This window comes from Hydra vulgaris, chromosome 11 (assembly GCF_038396675.1).
Source record: "Hydra vulgaris chromosome 11, alternate assembly HydraT2T_AEP".
In the NCBI taxonomy this organism is placed as follows: Eukaryota; Metazoa; Cnidaria; class Hydrozoa; order Anthoathecata; family Hydridae; genus Hydra; species Hydra vulgaris.
This window is the reverse complement of record NC_088930.1, coordinates 36835001-36851138: the sequence shown is the minus strand read 5'-3', so window position 1 is coordinate 36851138 and position 16138 is coordinate 36835001. Positions and strand designations below refer to the sequence as shown.

Below are 16138 nucleotides of genomic sequence, written 5' to 3'. Positions count from 1 at the left end.
TCTGATTAGTTAGTCAAGTTAAAAAAATGGTTTTTAACAATTCTTTGTAAAAATAGAAAAAAATAAAATAAAGCAATTTAATCATTTCATTGCAACGAAAGATTTAATTTAATTTATTCATAATATAAAGTAACTTGAAAAATTATCTTTTATAAGATTTTTAGAAAGACATAGAAAATTAGTTTCAAACACTTAAATTCATCATAAAAAATACATGACTACATAAAAAAAAAATTAAATGTAGCTTTATTTGTTAATTTACACAAAATGCGCTTATTTTAAACAATCACTTTAGTGAATTTTTTATTTTATTTAAAACCTTCGCATATAATAAAACCTTTAGGAAAGATAAACGATTAAAAGTTATTCATAACACAAAAAAAATTTTTATAGCATTTGTTTAAACATTAAAACTGTCGTGGTCAAATTGTGAAGAAAAAAAAAAAGCATGGTAAGTTACAGCATGCGATCGCACGCCATTCCTGTCCAAGCCTGTTACAAGTTGCAAAAGGAAATCAGTTATTTTATATTTGAAATGAAAAATGATCTTCCAAACATTACACTATGTAACACAATTTTTGTTCCTGGCTTTTAATTGATATATTTAATTTTTATTCTACATTTTACATGTCTGCGACAACCCCACATAATTTTTAGCTTTGTGATTACCTAGGAAGCCCTGAACAACTGCAATGAAACTACTCCAAGCAGCTCTCTCAGTCATGTTTAACAGCTTCATGAAATCCTCACACTGTATGATCTTCTTGATCTGTGGTTCGACTTATATACCAGCCCTGACCTTAGCCTCAGACGGCTTTGGAAAAAGATCTTGAAAGTATTGAAATGCTGCTGACTCCTTGTCAAGAGCAGCGACAAATTGCTTAATGAGGCCTAACTTGATGTGAAGTGGTGGCATAAGCACTTTATGAGGTTCTATCAGCAGCTCCCACTTCACATTCCTCTTCCTAACAGAAAACTTGTTCCATTGTTGCCAGTCCTTTGTGAGATAATGCGCCTTAGTGTCACAGCTGCTCCAGAGGCAGAAGGAACAAGGAAATTTTGTGAAACCTCTATGAAGACTCATGAGGAATGATACCATTTTGAAGTCACTAATGACCTTTCATCCGTAGTCATCATACTTTAATGCACTCATCAACATTTTGACACTGGTGTAGTCCTCTTTGAGATGCACAGAGTGGGCCGTCAGGAGACACAGGTAGTTGTTTCCATTGTGAAGCAATAGAAACAAACACCACTTTGAGGCTTTGGAATGAACTGTCTATGAGTAAGTGCCATTCAATAGAAGCTTAGCATTCGAGTCCCTAATTAAATTGTTCACATCTTTCTGGTTAGGCAAGTACAGCTTTTCAAAAAGCTTACATCCCCAACTTCATTTGCTTAATCATAGTCCAAACCTCTGGTATCTGCTATGCTATCTAACTTTTTGCTGTCCCCTGAAGATGACCAATGCCACCTAAGAGGAGTTGGACCAGGCAGATCAGGGGCTGTGTGGTACTGGGGCGATGTAAGAAGGTATGTCTGTATAAACAATCTGAGAGGCATTTTTGCCGGTGCTACTATTTTTTGGGTTTGCAGAAGTAGTATTTGCTTGAGTGTTTAGTCGTCTCTCACCAAATTCGCAGGATAACAAACTTCATGGGTCGCTTCTTTACTCTGTATTAACCTGTAACATAGCACATAATAATACATAAAAACTATAATAATTTGAGGACAGGAAATTTCATATTATGGAATCATTTCAAGATGGAACATATTTGTCTACAGTATATAACTTATGACAAAACTTTGTAAATTACAACTCCTTGAAATGAACTAGATCTTAAGCATTGAAACTTTATAAAAATGAATTACAACACATCTAAGCCAGAAGCAAATGTTCAGTTTACCTTCAAGTGTTTTATATACTTGCAATATTTGCTTGTAAAATGTGGTGCTCAAGATTTATCATGGTTCCCGACTGGCACGCCGAAGTATGCCTTACAGGTCTTGCACATTATATGACTTGCTTCCACGGAATACTTTTTCGCTCTTGTATTTATGAACTGTCTGCACACGTAGCAGAACAAATCAGCTAGATGCAAATAACCTTTTGATGCCATATCAAATAAATAACACTTCAACTATGAATCGATACCCATTTTAGTCTGCAATAACATAAAGTAGAATCTTGGTTTGAAACACCTGTGCTTTTATACTTGTACAGCTACTTTTCAAGAATGTTCTAGAAAGTTATGAGAGTTTCTTAAAAGTTCTGGAAGTATCTTGAATGTTCTAGAGTGTTTAGGAGAATTGTAGAAATATCTGGAAAACTCTAGCAGTTCAGGAATATTATAAGAGGAAGCTCGCATTGAAAGCAAATGGGAATTGTTATCAAAAACATGCAATTTTCCAAATTTGATTGTCCCGGTCACAGAAGCAAAGTTTTTCTGAAATTACAGCGATTTCCTTTTTGTTCTAGGCCTAACGTGTTAGAAAAACACACTTTCAACCCAGAAACAGAACAAAAGTGAAAATTTGTTACATAGTGTTAACAGAGTGGAGTTTTATCCTTTATTCTACAAACGCATGCATTAATATTGTCTATCACATAGGTACTAAAATGAGGTCAACCACTATAAGCCAAAAATTGACACTAAAAGTGTACATTCAATGCTGTGTAAAAGGCAATGGAATTTACAAATCAATTTATTTTGGGTTTTAGTTGAACTTGAAAGCATTAAGGATAAAGGAGTATTTGATGCTTTATTTGAATATCTTTATTATTATGGAATGACAATAGAATACTTAGACAATTAATGATTTCTGTAGCATATGATGGCAATGATGAAGATGTTCACAGATGTCCAAAGAAGGGTTCTAACCTCTTCATAAATGACCCAAAAAATCCCTTGGAGGGGTGATTCTATAGGTTATGGTGATCACTTTAAAACAAAAGTTAAAATCTTTTAATTATATCCGCAGGAGAAAATTGCATTTAAAGTTTTTGCCTAATTTACACTAAGAAACTTAATTTTCAAAATGCGTTTCCACTGCTATAAGTGTAATATTTACCATTTTGCTTATTGTCCATGTAAAATCCATACACACGTTCACAGAGAAGCTCTCGCTTAGATTTTTTTATTTTCATTTTAAATTGTTGAATTTTAATTACTTTTTTTAATTTAAAACTAGAATAAATTTGCAATAAAATACATACAAAATATATATATACAGCTAATGGTATTAGTAGATGCAAATTTAAATTGAACACAGTCTCATTTTTTTGTCATCACCCGTTATATATATCAGGGGCTATTCTAGAAAAATAATTTGGTCAGCACTACGCATTTAAATATTGTCATATATGCAACTATGTTAAACGCTAAAGAATAAAATAGCTATCGCAACTTTGGGACAGCATTTTGAAGCATTTTTGAATTTTTTCTAAAAGTTAACACTGAAAATTCTAAATGTGTATAATAAATAATAATAATAATAATAATAATAATAATAATAATAATATAAAGTTATAATAGTTATAATAATAATTATATAAAGTTATAATAGAAATTTAATTCAAATGAAAAAATTAACTCAAAGTTACATTACTATTGTGATGAAAGTTTCGATTTTTTTTTTAAGGTTTTTTTAACTATACAAAAATACTATAGTATTTCATTATGGTCATTTTGATTGATCAATTTGATTTTTAAATTTAAAAAATAATTATATTACCTATTTTTTTCTAAATCATTTTTGAATTTAATTTTTTAGCATGTTATAATATCTCCTACCTTGTCAATGTCATTTAAGAAAAAGTAGCTAAAACCGCCAATCATAAAAGGTTTTTCTCCATTCTTTTTGATGGTTCATAGGTTAGAAAAAAAAGGATGAAAAAGAGTTGGTTCTTGTACACAGTAAACAAGATGGGACTCCTGCTTTATTTTGTAGTTTCTTAACTTGAGATGAACAAATTGGGTGGATGCTAATGCTATTAAAAAGGCTATTGACACTATTTTTATTGAAACAGGTAATGTTCTTCAAACTGCGGCAGCTTACAAACTTGTCAACACTAGAGCCGACAGAGCAAGCATAAATTTTGGAAATAATAATGGCGTGTTAACACAATTAAAACTTGATAGAATGTGGCTGATAAAAATTCACTACATAAACTATGGCTTAGAATTGGTTATAAAAGGTGCTGTAAAAAATATATCAACAGGCAGTATGTACAACGATGTCAGCCTCATTATTAAACAAATCTCTTTATTACTAAACACATTCTTTTACCCTGTAGAAGCTGAAGGAATGAATTTAAAATTGGTTCTTTCTGAATGGAAAGCTGCAAAACTAGTAGTAAATACACAGTATATAACTATAGGACTCACAGCATTGCAACTCTGGCAGAACATTTTCTTTATTCTCTCCTAAGCATGAGTCTTCTGGTTGAACATACAATGTGTATTTCTGGCTCGAATTTAGCTGTCAAATGGATTTTCAGTATTTTGACCTTGATACAAACTGATCGGGGATTAAAGATAAAACAAACAAAAAATTTCAATCTTTTTTTTATAAACAATCAATAAACGTAAATCATTGCTTTGTTCAAAAGTGTTTTACTAATATTAAAATATTTGATTACAAAAGATTAACGTGAAACTTAATTTTTCCAACTTTCATGGAAACATATATAAATTTAAATGTTCTCAAAACATCTGAGAAGCTGTGGTCAAGATGTCGCAAATAAATATTATTTGCGCAGTCAGTTAGAGTGCAATTGCACCGAATTCCCGACTAAGCCTGCAAATGTATTCACAATTGGTTATGACTTACAATCACTATGAAGTATAATCACTTCTAAGAGTATAAGAAGCACGCTCAAGGAAACTTGTAAAATTTTCTAACAAAACACATGCCAAATTCAGTGCCTTTTACTGATAAATTTAATGCACTTTGTTTAGTTAGTGATGGAATGAAGATCCAAATAAAAATAATATAGTGTTAGCAACAAGACAATTTTGGCTGTTTAATTCACCAAAGCATATGAAAAAAGTTGAGTTAATCTTTCCAGTGAGAAAGCATTCTCAATTGTTGTTTGATTGTTCGACAAGATTTTAAAAAATCTTAAAATAAGCACTTTGACACAGAAACCATTGGTCTGATTTTTACAACCTAAAAGAATTATATTAAATAAGGAGTTAAACAAAACAAACAGAGAAAACTTAGGATTAAAATACAAGCAGAAGTTAATTTTACAAAATTAATTTAGGTCATCCAGTTCAACTTCTTAAGCGAGGAAAAGGCACACATTCAATCCAAATGCAGCAGAAAATTGTTTTATTAGTTCAGCAGAGCTCAATGACATCATTTACTTACTATTGTTTATGGGACAGAATGGAAAAGAATAACTGGAACAGAAGTATGTTCAACTTTGAAACTGTCAGCTAAAGTAGCAGTTGAGCAATTCAAAAGTTGATGATGAATGTATTTGTGATACAAAAGACAAAAGGTCTTAGAGTTCAGCTCATAAAGCTTTTTTACTAATAATTAGTAAATTATATATAAAGAAAAATAATTTGATGTCAAAATCATATTTGCTTTTTTTTTTGGCTTCATTTTTTTTAATATACTACTTAATAAGGTCCATGAGAACGCATGAACTTTACAAGGGTATCTTTGTTTTCTTCATAAACTTCTGATACCAAGTTAACCCAGTTAAGCATACCATATTTGCAGATATATAATATTTTTCTGCTAAGACTTCTTGAAGATTTTGTATTTAGTAGTACCATGATCATGCTTTGAATATAACTAAAGAATGTAGTGTGAATTGCTGTTGGCTCTAGTGGTAACCAATGATAATTTTGACTTGCTTAACAAATTTTAAGTTTTCTGCCAAATTAACCAAAACAATAACCTCATTTAAAGATATGAATAATTTTCTTCTTGTAGGGTTATTCCATATCAAATCACCTAAAGGCTCCCAGGGTACCACCTTAGATTTGCTTTAAATTTTGACCACACACAAATCTTATGAAAAAAATACAATCCAGAAAATTTCAGCTTGGTTGACCAATTTGTTCAAAAGTTATGATTGAATTAAAAATGACCAAAATCCGAAAAATTTGTGTATCAGAAGCTTACAGCAGTTTTTTTCGATTTTTGACAAACCATAACTTTTTAAATGAAGATGGTGATCACATGAAATTTTGTAGGGTAATTTTTTCACCCAAATAATCCATTATTGCAGTTGTTTTTGACTGATTTTTTACAGTTTTTGAGTTATTGTACCTTAAAGTTGCTAAATATTGCAACATAAATATTTTTTCGAACTTTAACGTGTTACAGTTTAATACTTACTTACAGAAAGTGGATTTTTTTTTACCTTTGTGTACTTAAGGTCACCACTTGTTAGAACAATCAAAATTATGCATTAAAAATTAATTTAGCACATGCAGCAGCCTATTGAAAAATCACTTTTTTTTAAAATTATGATAAATTACATCGACTTTGCTGGCATAGAAAGTAACATAAACAGTTTAAATTAATTATGAAACTTTTTAATGTTGAGGTTCTATATATAGACAACCAAAAAAAAAAATTTCAAGACCTATACTCTATCTTATGACATGATTGTAGCCTTTTGAGAGTGATGATATTTTTAAAAGGAGAATGTTATTAGACTATGAGCTAGCCTTAGGTCATAGTCTAATAATTAGTCATAGGGATGACAGTAGTATATTTTTTATTTATCTGTGAATGAATATATTCAGTTTTCTTTTTAATGACATGTCTTAATTTGTACTACTAATAATGACATAATCAGTGTCATAATCAGTGTCTGATATTTGTTAGTTTCTTTGAGATTTTAAATGTTCATGTCTTTTTTAAACTTTTTAGATTAGTAATAAAAATAAAAAAATAGTAAAAAATGACAGAGAAATGTTGTGTGGGGAAAGTTTTAAATGAAGATTGCGACAAAACGTATTATTGTAGAATGATTAGAAGAATAAAACTAAAAGATATTGTGAACACAGATGTTAAAGTTTTAATTCAAAGAATTGGACACACTTTTGAACTAAATGAAGAAATATGTTTTCACCATGAAAAAGCCTATATTTCTAGATATGAAGCACTTCAAAAATACTGCTGTGATCCGTTTAAAGTCCACATGAAAAAAATTATTAAGAGATTGTGTAAAGTCGATATTTTAACAGCAAGTCAACATAAGATCAAACCTGGTCAAAAACTTTGCACTAATTGTTTGAATGAATTCAAACTTGAACAAATTAAAGGAAAATTTAGTCAAGAAGATGAAGACAAAGATGTTGATGATGAGGAGTTTAGTTCTTCAGACCTAAATAAGACAGATTTAAATAAGAGTGCTTCTTTACTGAAAATATCTCCTCTAAAAAATGTAAGTAAACGTGACAAATTAGAATATGGAAAGCAAAAAGTTAAAAAAACTGGAAACAAGTATGACAAACCTAGTAGCATCAGCATTGGATATAGGCCCAAAAGAAATAATATCTGAGAAAAAGCAAAAGTGCATTAACTGTAATGATTTAGACAAATTTTTAGATGCAATAAAGGAAAAAGGAAAAATCAGAAAAATTATAAGGGAATACTTGCTAAACCTGAGGCTGAAAAAGGACATCCTTTCGAGGATATTGTTAAGCAGAGAGTCATTGAAATATATGAATCTGACGAATACACTAGACAATGTCCAGGAAAAAAAGACTTTGTTTCTGTGCACATAAATAATGTTAAAGTTCATAAACAAAAATGCTTAACATTAGTTTATTTAAAAGAACTTAATCTGGAATTTAAGAAGTTATACCCTGAACACAAAGTTGGATTCAGCAAGTTCTGTGAACAAAGGCAAAAGTGGTGCCTTACTGTTGATAGTAATGGAAGCCACTCAGTTTGTTTATTTTCTTACCATCAAAATGCTAATTTGATGTGCTCTGCTCTTCCTAACAGCCATTTAATATATTACAAAGATTTAATGAAAGTATGTGTTTGTAATATAGATAGTCGAAACTGCATGTTTCATCTATGTTCCAACTGCCCTTGTAAAATAAATTTGAAGACTTACTTATAAAATCTATTTGAAAAGAATGATTTTGATTTTGATGATCAGATCACATATAAACAATGGGTGTCAACTGACTGAACTGCACTTATTACAGCCCAAACAAGCATTAGTGAATTTATTAAAACTTTAAGTGAAAGTTTGTATGACCTTTGTCACCACCACTTTATCAAAGAAGCGCAGTCTTCCTACTTATTAGAGGCAAAAAAAACATTAGACCAATATATGGTCTAAAGTTTTTATGCACTATTCTGATGCATAAAAATCAGAACAATGCATAAAAATGCATTATTCTGATGGATTTTGCAGAAAACTATAGCTTTCTTGTACAAAATACTATACAAGGGTTTTACTGTCCAGCTGATCAAGCTACCTTACACCCATTTGCTGTTTATTACAAAGATGAAAAAGATCACTGCTGTTGTTTAATTTCTGACCATCTTTGTCATGACCAATCAGTAGTCCATTGTTTTCTCACAAAGTTGCTTCCTATGGTCAAAATCAAACTACCCACAGTGAATAAAGTTAAATACTTAAATAATGGTGCTGTGTCACAGTATAAAATTTACAAATGTCTAATAAACTTAATTTATCACATTGTAGATCACCAAATAAATGCTGAGCATCACTTCTTTGCGACGTCACATGGCAAAAGTCCATGTAATGGGATAGGAGGTACTATAAAAAGAGAAGCAGCGAAAGCTAGTCTACGAGCAGCAATTACAAATCAGATTCTCACACCACAAGATCTATTTACATGGGCTCAAAAAACATCAAAGGTGTTAACATATTTTATCTTTCAAGTGATGATATCCATAACCATGAAATAACTTTTAACCTTCAGAAACGATATGAAGGGATGCGCAATAGTGAATAGTGATTTTTCAATAGGCTGGTGCATGTGCTAAATTAATTTTTAATGCATAATTTTGATTATTTTAACAAGTGGAGACCCTAAGTACACAAAGGTAACAAAAAAATCCACTTTCTGTGAGTAAGTATTAAACTGTAACACGTTAAAGTTCGAAAAAATATTTATGTTGCAATATTTAGCAACTTTAAGGTACAATAACTCAAAAACTGTAAAAAATCAGTCAAAAACAACTGCAATAATGGATTATTTGGGTGAAAAAATTACCCTACAAAATTTCAGGTGATCACCATCTTTATTTAAAAAGTTATGGTTTGTCAAAAATCGAAAAAAACTGCTGTAAGCTCAAATTTTTTGGATTTTGGTCATTTTTAATTCAATCATAACTTTTGAACAAATTGGTCAATCAAGCTGAAATTTTCTGGATTGTATTTTTTTCATAAGATCTGTGTGTGGTCAAAGTTTAAAGCAAATCTGAGATGGTACCCTGGGGAACTTTCAAAAAACGAGGTGATTTGATATGGAATAACCCTATATTTACTTTGTGCTTTAACAATGCAAGAGTGAGATAAAATGCTATCAAGCTTTTCAAAAAGATTTTGATTTTTTTTAGATCCATTATTAAGTTCATCATACTTAGCAATCACCAACTGAAATGATCATTGTAACAAAAGATTTTCTTATTTTCAAGACTCTCTGTATACAGTATTTAAAACTAAGAAAACTTTCATCATTAGTACTTTTTTATATCATGATATATCATTTTAATGATTAACTAGGGAGAAAGAAAACAGCTGGCAAAATATCCAAATAATACAAAGTCTTCCTATTTTAATATTAATTGTTTTATCTGTTTAAAATATCAGGCAAATAATTATTCGATCAAAAAGGAAGCAAAAAAATATTGATTTGAATTATGGCATCTATAAGAAATAGGTAAAATGAATTTTCTTTTGAATAAATTTATGACTCAAAAAAACTGGTGTATATTAATTTAAAAAAGTATCTGCAAAAACATAACCACAACATTTACTTTTTAACAAAAAATGGTTGCCAGGCCTTTGCTCTGACTTTATTTCATTCTCCAAGATAGACTGTTGGTGAAATACAATCCCCATTTTGATATAGTTCTAATTGTTTTTAGAGAAAATAAATATAATATTTTGATTACTTGTTTTCAAAACCATCCTGGTGCTAATTTTAAGCTTAACTTTTTAATAAAACCTGCAACAAATACCATACATAATTTTAGAAAATTTATTATCATGGATGAAAATAAATAAAAAATTGACAGCATATTAAGGGTTTGAAATTTAAAAGTTCCTTTAAAAGTTTTTTGACTTAACTATGTAAAGTTTATAACACCTAATTTTAGGGGATAAGCAAACTTTACTTTAGAAGTCCTAAAAACAAAAACGTTATTAGATAAAACTTGAACCTTCTCCTACCTTAATGGTTGTGCATAGAAAAAAGTAAAAAAAAAATTCTTTAGCAGATAAAAAAAGAGGAGAAAACCATAAAAAACGTAAAGTTTGCTATTTAAGAAACCCCTTTTACTTTCAAAATATAAATCATTTTTGTATTTATTTAGAGATTTTTGTTTTAAAAAGGATTAGATTTTTTAATTTTTTAATGTTAAACTTCAAATTAACAAATTGTCAAAATTGATTTTTCAACTTAATGAGACTGAAAGGTTTAAAAGGTTTATTAACTTAAAGATTAAAGCGCTTAACTTTGCTTTCATCATGGAATAGTATCAATCCGCCCCCTTTTAAAACATTAAATCTTTAAATCAAAACCACAAAAATGACCAAACTTGACTTAATTACATTCGACCAAACAAGATACTTTCCTTATCTGGTCGTCAGTTTTTATTTATCAAACAACATCATTTTTAAATGTTATTTTAAACAAGAAATTATACTGACAGCATACCTATTTTTATTCCCCATCGTCAATATAAATCAAGATTACTGACTAAATTATGTTTAACAGTTCAATAACCAAGTAAAAACAGTGAAGAAATGGTTTACATAACAGTTTGAAAAATCTCAGTTTTGAGAATAAATAAAAATGTTAAGCTATTGTGTGTGGATATGTGTGTATTAATATACATATTAGGTGAGCATTGATTAATAAAATGGACTTCCTTTATCTCCGGGCCCTATTGCTAGAGTAACAACTGCCCCTCCCTTTTTAGGGTTAAGGAGAGGGACGATTGAAGTATGTCACAGGCTCTAAATATTTGAAAAGCATTCCCATATTAGAAGTTTATAGCATGTCTGAGTGATCTCAAACATCAAAAAAAGCTGCAGCAATACATTAAATATTATACCCTGTATATGTACTAAAACAACATTAAGTATGTTTAAAATGGAAGCATAGGCTTTGAACAGAATTATAATTGAATGATTTTTTTTATACTTTCAATTTATACTTTTATTTTAAATTATACTTAAAAAAATCTGATATAATTTAACAAGATACGGAATTTGAAGACTAGCAATAATAGTGCTGATTTGATAAGTCGTTAAAATAACTATAAAAAAAATAATAAGAAATAATAAACCTGAGATGCATACGAAGAAATTAAGGAAAAAAGTTGCATTAACAAATCGCTAGCTTGTGGTATATTTTCTTCAAAATTAAACTCCCTATAAACAGTTAATTTCATAAACAACATGTTTGACTTCAAAAACTTCAAAAAAATAAAAATTTTTAAATGATATTATTTAATTATCAGGCCATGTTCTAAAGTGTTAAGCTGCCGGCAATTTACGTATGCATATTACTTACGTTACTTACGCCTAGAGCTATTTCCATTAAGAAACTTTTTATCTTTTTTAATTTTTAAATTATTCTATAAGCAATAAAAGATAAAAGGAATCTTTAACTTTATAAAAAATCACATTAATTTTTGAATGACGATTATGTAAAAAAGTTTGTTACAAAAGTTTGAAAAACAATTATGTTAGATAGAAGTGCGATTTACTAAATAAAAAAAATTAAATTAAATTAAAAACAACGAAAACTTAATTTCTATTAAGCTAATTATTTTATTAAAACATTTAGTAACATAAAACAAAATTGTTTATAGTTAACAACAACTTTTTTTAAACACGAACAGAAAGTTAAAAAAAAAAACCATAAATATATTTAATAAAAACTTTTATTTATCATCTTGCGAGCACAAGAATATTTATGAAACTTTTGATTGCAATGAAAAAAATTTACTTAAATTTCTATATAATAATAAATACTTTATAATTAATTAACCTTTTTTAATGTAATGATTATTTTTTTGCTTGAAAAAGGCAAATACTTTAAGGGATAGTCCATAAATTACATAACGCAAAAATAAACTTATTGACAGAGGACAAAGGATTAAAAGTTTTCCCTCACAGAGTTATTATTTAAAACAACTATATAAACAACCTTTAAACACCAGCGAAAACTGAAACACAAAAGAGCAAAATGATCTCCTGCTTTTCTTTTTTAAATAAGTTTTGCGTTGCATAATTTATGGACGATCCCTAAGCTTGAAGCAAAGATCCTTATAATATAATTTAATTCTGCCAAAATTTGCCAAAATGTAAGTTAAACTTTATGCAAAAAGTTAACGCAAGTAGAGTGCAGCAATTATTTTTTAACAAATAATATATACAAAAATATAACTTTAACAAAATAATATTTGGAAAAATAATCTTTGTTCTCAACAAAATGGCTAAAAAAATAATAAATTTTTGATAAATAAAATAGATAAACTAATTTAATTTTTTTATTTGTTACAGACTCATTTTTTTTTAAAAAAAAAATCATTTTTAGTTCCAAATTTTTAAAACAATTATTTAAGAAATAATTACTTAAAAAAATTTAACATATTTTAATTCATTTATACAAATTTTGAGAAAAACAATTTGCTTATATCAAAAAAAAATTTAAATTTAATTTAACTATAAATATATAAAACAAATAAAAAATAAGCATTTCCTAATAGTAATAATAAAAAACAAGTTAAGTAATATTTAATTTGTTTTGCGGTAAATATTATTGCAGTAATTTAAAAAAAGTTAATGTCTTTAAAATATATAAAAATAATGAGAATTTTATGACACCAAGTTCACATAAGGTTCATGAGCATTTAGGCATTTTTTATTTAAAACAAGGCCTGATTTATTATATACTAAAATTATAAATAAACAATATCAATGATTTTTCAAATATTATAAATTTATTTATTACCAATTCTGTCCTTCAAACCAATCTGCAAAAATTGCTCGAATTTCAATGTGGACATTATGCTTTTGATACAATTCTGCAATTTTATTTCGACTTTTTGAATTAATCAGCTCATTCCAAACACTCATTTTTCTAAAATTTATGCAGATACTAACAATGAGTAAATAAATATACACCTTTATGACCATTATGGTCATCAAAACCATGTTTATAATGGTGCATTATGGATCATATATATTAATTCTATGACTCAACAACAAATTCAACAACACAAAAGTTTCCATTTTCATAAGTATAAACCTAGTAAAATATGCAAACACAAAACAAAATAAGATATTCTAAAACAAAAACAAAAATCTGTTTAAAACTCAAAAAAAAAAATTAATTGGAAAAATAAAACAGAGCTGCATATATATATATATATATATATATATATATATATATATATATATATATATACAAATAAATCTATTGTTAATCAAAACCCCTCTAATAAAAATATTTTTAACTCTTCCAAACGCGTGTATGAAGATGCTCTTAAAAAAAGCAGATTTAAAAATTTCAAGCTAAAATTTGAAACAAAAGTTGCAAAAAAGCGAAATAGAAATATAATTTGGTTCAACCCTCTGTACAGCAAAAATGTTTCAACAAACATTGGAAAGGCGTTTTTAAAATTAGTTGATAAACATTTCCCTCCCTCTAATAGATTGCACAAAATTTTTAACAGAAACACTATTAAAGAAAGCTGTAGCTGTACAAAAAATATTGAAAGAATTATAAAAGACCATAATTTTGCATTGATTAATAAAAATGAATTTCTCAAAGAAAAAAATACTGAAAATTCTAACTTCAAGCAAAAACTTGACTGCCCTATGAATGGCAAATGCTTATCAAAAAATATTATTTACAAATGCATTGTTTTCTCGCAAAACAACCCTGATAAACATTATATTGGCTTAACCGAGGACAAATGGAAAAAACGTTATGCCAATCACAAACAATCTTTTAAACATAAAAAATATTCAAAAGAGACTATGCTGTCTAAATATATTTGGCAACTAAAATAAAAACATATTAATTTCAAATCAAACTGGTCTATCCTAAAAACTGCGCCTGCCTATAATAACATTTATAAAAATTTTATACTATGTTTACAAGAAAAATTTGAAATTATACTCATTTAGATCAAGAAAATTTACTGAATAAAAAATCAGAATTAATTTCTAAATGCAGACATAAAAATAAGTTCCTTTTAAAAAATTATAAGAACAAATGACCAGTCCAAATTTATCCTAATTCTAAAGAATTCTTTTCGTTATTTTTTAATTATCTAATGAAGTTGATGTAACTTCCTGGTTGCAAAATACTACAGTTATTACATAATTAATTATAACAATTCCCAACTTCCTGTGAAATAATTTTTCTATAATTTGAAAACTTTTTTATGTGTAGACATTCTTCCTGATGAACCTACTGATGGTGAAACAGTGTTGAAGTAATCAAAAATTAGATAAGTGTTTTTACTAATTTATTATTGCTCTGTTCTTTTAGAACATTGAGCACTCTGTTTGTAGAATACACTAACATAATTTATATATATATATATATATATATATATATATATATATATATATATATATATATATATATATATATATATATATATATATATATATATATACATACAACCCTTGAAATTAGGAAAAATAAGGTCAGCAATAAATTGCCGTCCTTAATATATATATATATATATATATATATACAGGCCATGGCAGGAATAAATAAATGCAACAACAGATAATTGCTCTCCTAAAACGAACATCCTAAGCCATGTGAGCTGCTCTTCTAAACAAGTTATTACAAGAGCATTCAGTTTTTGTGTGAGCTACCTGCTTATTCATTTAAAAAATTACTTATTAAACACAATTTGATTTCTCACTTGTTACAAGTGTATGTTTGTAATGTTAATGTTACAAGAATTTATATATAATAATTGTTGTTAATCATGCCGTAAAAAAAAAAATTTCAGACTAGTGTTTTCTTTGGGTTTCCACAGTAGCTATCATTTATTTATTAACAACTCAACTTATTTGATATAAAAATTTGACATATATATTTTTTTTTTATTTCAACATTTTCGCTTCCAACAAGGCAGCAAGCAACCACTATTAGAGTTGGAAGTTACTCAAAGAGAAATGATGAAGTTTATAGAACAAGATAACGATTAACAGACAACTTAAAAGATTGCAAGTTATATGAATCAGAAAAACAAGATAAAGAAAGCAAATTCTAAAGAACTGATGTTCGAGGGAAAAAACTAGAAAAATAAGAGTTTTTGGAGCACTTAGAACAGTCACGGTAAAAGGATTAGACTTAATTGAATGATGAGTAACACAAGAATGAATTTTAGTAGTTGGCACAAGACACGCTAGCTCTTTAGAGCAGTGCCCTTTATAGTATTTGTAGAAAAGAAAAATAGAAGCAACATTACGACAATGTGAAAATGGTTGGAGGTTGGCTGCAAGAGCAGGTCCAACTATGTTTACAATGCGAATGAGAAAAAAGAGTATGGGAAAAGAGTATGGGGCTAAGGATAGTACCTTAAGTAAACCCTGAAGTTATAGGATATGAAGAAGAGTGCTGTCCACCGCAAACAACTTTTATACTACAATTGGAAAGGAGAGATTAAATAATCTTAAAGATGTTACCTGATACACCATAGGAAGAAAGCTTATGGAGAAGACCAGCATGCTAAACTTTATCAAAAAATTTAGAAATTTCAAGTGTGATAGCCTTAACCTCTCAACTTATATTTAATTCACAATAAAACCAATTAGTTATTACTGTTAGCAAATCAGCTGTAGAACGGGAAGATCAAAATCCATATTGATGATCAGAAAGTAAGTTATCAGATTCAAGATTCAAGCTTAAGT

The 16138-nt window shown here is 28.3% G+C and overlaps 1 protein-coding gene across 2 annotated transcripts in view; it reads right to left on the bottom strand.

The window, feature by feature from the left end:
- LOC100206878 (signal transducer and activator of transcription 5B) overlaps positions 1-13375 on the bottom strand; it is a 65040-nt gene extending 51665 nt beyond the window's left edge. For both annotated transcript variants that reach the window (XR_010641935.1, XM_065810957.1), the window contains exons 1-2: positions 13209-13375; positions 11536-11620 (exon numbers count right to left, since the gene is read on the bottom strand). Coding sequence is in view for 1 of the 2 variants with exons in the window: in XM_065810957.1 (XP_065667029.1) it covers positions 11536-11620; positions 13209-13333 (210 nt within the window). In the remaining variant the exon portion in view is untranslated. The remainder of the gene's footprint in view (positions 1-11535; positions 11621-13208) is intronic.
- Between the last annotated feature and the right edge of the window lie 2763 nt (positions 13376-16138).